This window comes from Frankliniella occidentalis, unplaced genomic scaffold (assembly GCF_000697945.3).
Source record: "Frankliniella occidentalis isolate FOCC.00 unplaced genomic scaffold, Focc_3.1 Scaffold50, whole genome shotgun sequence".
In the NCBI taxonomy this organism is placed as follows: domain Eukaryota; kingdom Metazoa; phylum Arthropoda; class Insecta; order Thysanoptera; family Thripidae; genus Frankliniella; species Frankliniella occidentalis.
In genome coordinates, this window is record NW_026267180.1 from 432203 (window position 1) to 435582 (window position 3380).

The following is a 3380-nucleotide window of genomic DNA, read 5'->3' on the forward strand; positions in this document are numbered from 1 at the left end:
ACCCCTTCTTTCTCACCTCATCCCCGTTTCCATTTCCTCCCCCCCACCCACCGTTCATCTGTGCCCCAGTGCTCCATTCTTTGAATAATCATATTTTAACTTTGTCAATGAACAACTTTAAAACGGTGTTGTATCAATCAGGTTCAAACGCGGCTGCTATGGGCAGTATTCTAAGGAGCAGATGTTGGCGGCCATCCAGGCATATCAAACTGGTCTCATGGGACTGAACGCAGCTGCAAAGCTTTACAACATTCCTCGCGCCACACTTAGGCGAAAAGTTGAAGGGCTTGCCGTTATGCCAGAGGGGCTGGGGGTTGATTTGTCTGCTAAAGGTATGCCGAAATGTTGCCCTCCAAAATAAATGTTTGAATTGTTACTGCTAGTACATGTACAGCACCAGTTGTGAATGAATTGTGATTGAGAAAGCATGTTGACGATCGAAGCCCCTATATGCCCTGTGATTTGTATCTGACTGTAGATGCAGGTACTGTTCAAATGATGACTGTATGAATGAACGTGTGTATGAGTGTGAATGACTGAGTGACTTTGTTTCTTAATGCCACCCAGGTTACGCCACCCTCTAACTGGACCTCTCTTTTGCCTTGCAGTACCTCCCCAACCGGGGACCAATGCCGTGGACGGCGCGCCGCAGCCCTCGGCCTCGGCGGGCCGGCCGCCAGCGCAGCCCAAGCAGCAGCTGGACGTGAAGCGGGAGCCGTTGTCGGCGTCGCCCCGCGAGCGGCCGTCGCCCAGCGGCCACCCGCAGCCCGCCATGCCGTCCCCCGCGAGCCACCCCGCGTCCATGTCGACGCCTCCCGGCCACCCCGCGGGGCTCCCGTCGGGTCACCCTGCCGCGCACCCCGGCCCCCCGCCCCCGCGCCGCTCCGCCCCCGCGCAGATGCGGCCGCCGGGGCCGGGGCCCCAGGGTCCGCCCTCGCCGAGCCTGCCCCCGCAGACCGCCGCGCCGCCCCCGGAGGTGTGCCTCCGCTGGAACAGCTACCACTCAAACATGCAGGCCACCTTCCCCTCGCTCCTCAACAACGAGCAGTTTGTGGACGTGACGCTCGCCTGCGAGGGCCACAGCATCAAGTGCCACAAGGTGAGTAAGGCAGACCAGAACACGTGGCACGCACCTTTCTTTTAACTTGGGATTAGTCCTGATAGGCGTGCAGCTGTTGGTGTATTGACAGCTGGTGTCCGTTAACAGTGTACGATACTCTTTGTAATATTTTCTCACGTGTTTGTCTCTCTGTTGACAGGTCATGCTTTCAGCATGCAGTTCATATTTTGAAGAGCTTCTAAGTCAGAACCCTTGTCAACACCCTATTGTCTTAATGAAAGATCTCCGCTTTTGGGAGGTCCAGGCGTTAGTTGACTTTATGTATAGGGGGGAGGTAAACGTCACTCAAGACAAGTTGCCTTCCCTTCTAGCTGCTGCAGAAGCTCTTCAAATTAAAGGTAATACTCTCTCTTTTCTTGTTTTATTCATGCATATTTAAATTTTATCATTGAGAAATTTTTATTAGGGTGATTCTTAATTCCCTATTTTTCAATTTCAGGCTTGGCTGGCCCAGCTACAAATTCTAATGATGGAGGGTCAAACTATGATGAAACTGTTAGAAACAATGCTGCCCCACGAAGAAAACGACCAAGGCAGATGACAGACGTGAGTTTTAGTCATTTTTTACCTTAACAATATTCAACTTCTATCCAGTAAATCCTATTTTACACATTCTTTTATGTCCAGCCCGCTGAACTACTTCCTCGGAATCCTGTTGGGCGTCCAAGAATTCATCCTAAAGCCCCTCAGCGCCCTCAAGGACCTCCATCAGCACAGCCTGGCATGCCACCTCGAATTCAAGTGAGACCAGAGCAACTTCTACAGAGACCAATTCAGTTAGATGATGGACCCCCAGCACAGAGAATTAAACATTCTCCACCAGCTAGCCCAGCAGTAAGTAGTCTCTGATGCAAAACATGCATATGTGATAAAACGTAAATGCCTTCAGACTCAACAATTAATTTTTTCATAAGGTTAAACCTGAACCCTTGGAAACCGACCTAAGCAATGACTCAATGGACAAGATGCGTTATGATGTTGGCGATTCTGGACGATATGATGGTGCAGACTCTGGAGGCAGTGGTGATGGCAGCAACCATGGCGATGCTCTTGTTGACCTCAGTCAAGGTAAGCAAACAACTGACATCTTCCTCCTGAAAAGCTTAGGTCATCCAAAGAAAATGTGGGAAGACATTGTTTGGAGATCCATGTAATAGTTTTGAAATGTATTTGTTGTGCAGGACGCTTCAGTATAAACAATGGCCTACAAGCTGATCGAAATCGAGACCATTCGGACAATGAACATGATGACGACAGGCATATGGATGATGAAGAAGATCGCGACTTGGACCGTGGCCAGGAAAACGATCGGAACCAACATCAGCTTAGAGACCACCATGACATTGAACAAGAGAACGACCACGACGATGACCACGAGATGGACCAGGATCATGACAACGACCAGGAACGTGACAATGACCAAGGATTGAACATGGGAGGCAGTGAAGATGACCAAGACATTCATTCGTCGGATGAAGACCAATATGACAATGAACCTCAGCATCCTCAGCATCCTCACCCCCAGGACTCCAGACAACAGGGTGAACATTTGCCAGATCACTTATTGGGACGATTGTAACTGTCTCAGCAGATTGGTAGTCTATAGAATTTATACTTTTGTCTCGGAAGATGACATTGTGTTGTATACCATTTCATGTTATAAGCCTGTTTATTTCAGGCCCTTAATTTCTTTATCTATGACTGCTCTGGGAACCAAGTCCGGCATTTGCCGTGGCACATTGTTTTAGTGTATAGTGTATGTTGAAGTGTTGAACCAGTTTTAGTTAGTGCAAACTGTCATATTCCACTTAAGGATTGTTAATTTCTTGAACTTTAACTTATTTGTTCTGTTGACCCAGCAAACCTAGCAAGGTTGTGCGTTGTACTTGTCTGTGTGTTCTGTGTACTGTAGTCAGATGTTTACCATAGCACCTTCAAGTTAAAACTTGGTATGTGTTATTTTAATGTTTAGTGCAGCATACCAACAAAATGCTGGGTGTATTTGGATTGTTTGTATGTAAAATGTATACAATTCCAACTGTATCATATTCCACTAAGGTAGAATAAGTTAATGCAGTATATATGTTATTTTTTCTTTCAAAATGCCATTGTTGATGGGATCCATAGATTACTCTGGATCAGCACTGCCAAAGAGCAGCTGACGGATAGGCAACCTTGTTGGTTGCTTTTAATCCGCTGCACCTTGTCCCAACTGAGTTCATAGTGATTTTATTTCATGTTTTTATTTTATATATTTTTG

General features: G+C 47.3%; 1 protein-coding gene across 1 annotated transcript in view; it reads left to right on the plus strand.

The window, feature by feature from the left end:
• Positions 1–3380, plus strand: part of LOC113207725 (sex determination protein fruitless) — a gene marked incomplete in the record, with an annotated part of 82358 nt that overhangs the window by 68622 nt on the left and 10356 nt on the right. Inside the window, 6 exon segments of the mRNA XM_052267392.1 lie at positions 609–1099; positions 1260–1458; positions 1560–1666; positions 1748–1954; positions 2035–2188; positions 2302–3380. Of these exon segments, the coding sequence (XP_052123352.1) occupies positions 609–1099; positions 1260–1458; positions 1560–1666; positions 1748–1954; positions 2035–2188; positions 2302–2699 (1556 nt within the window).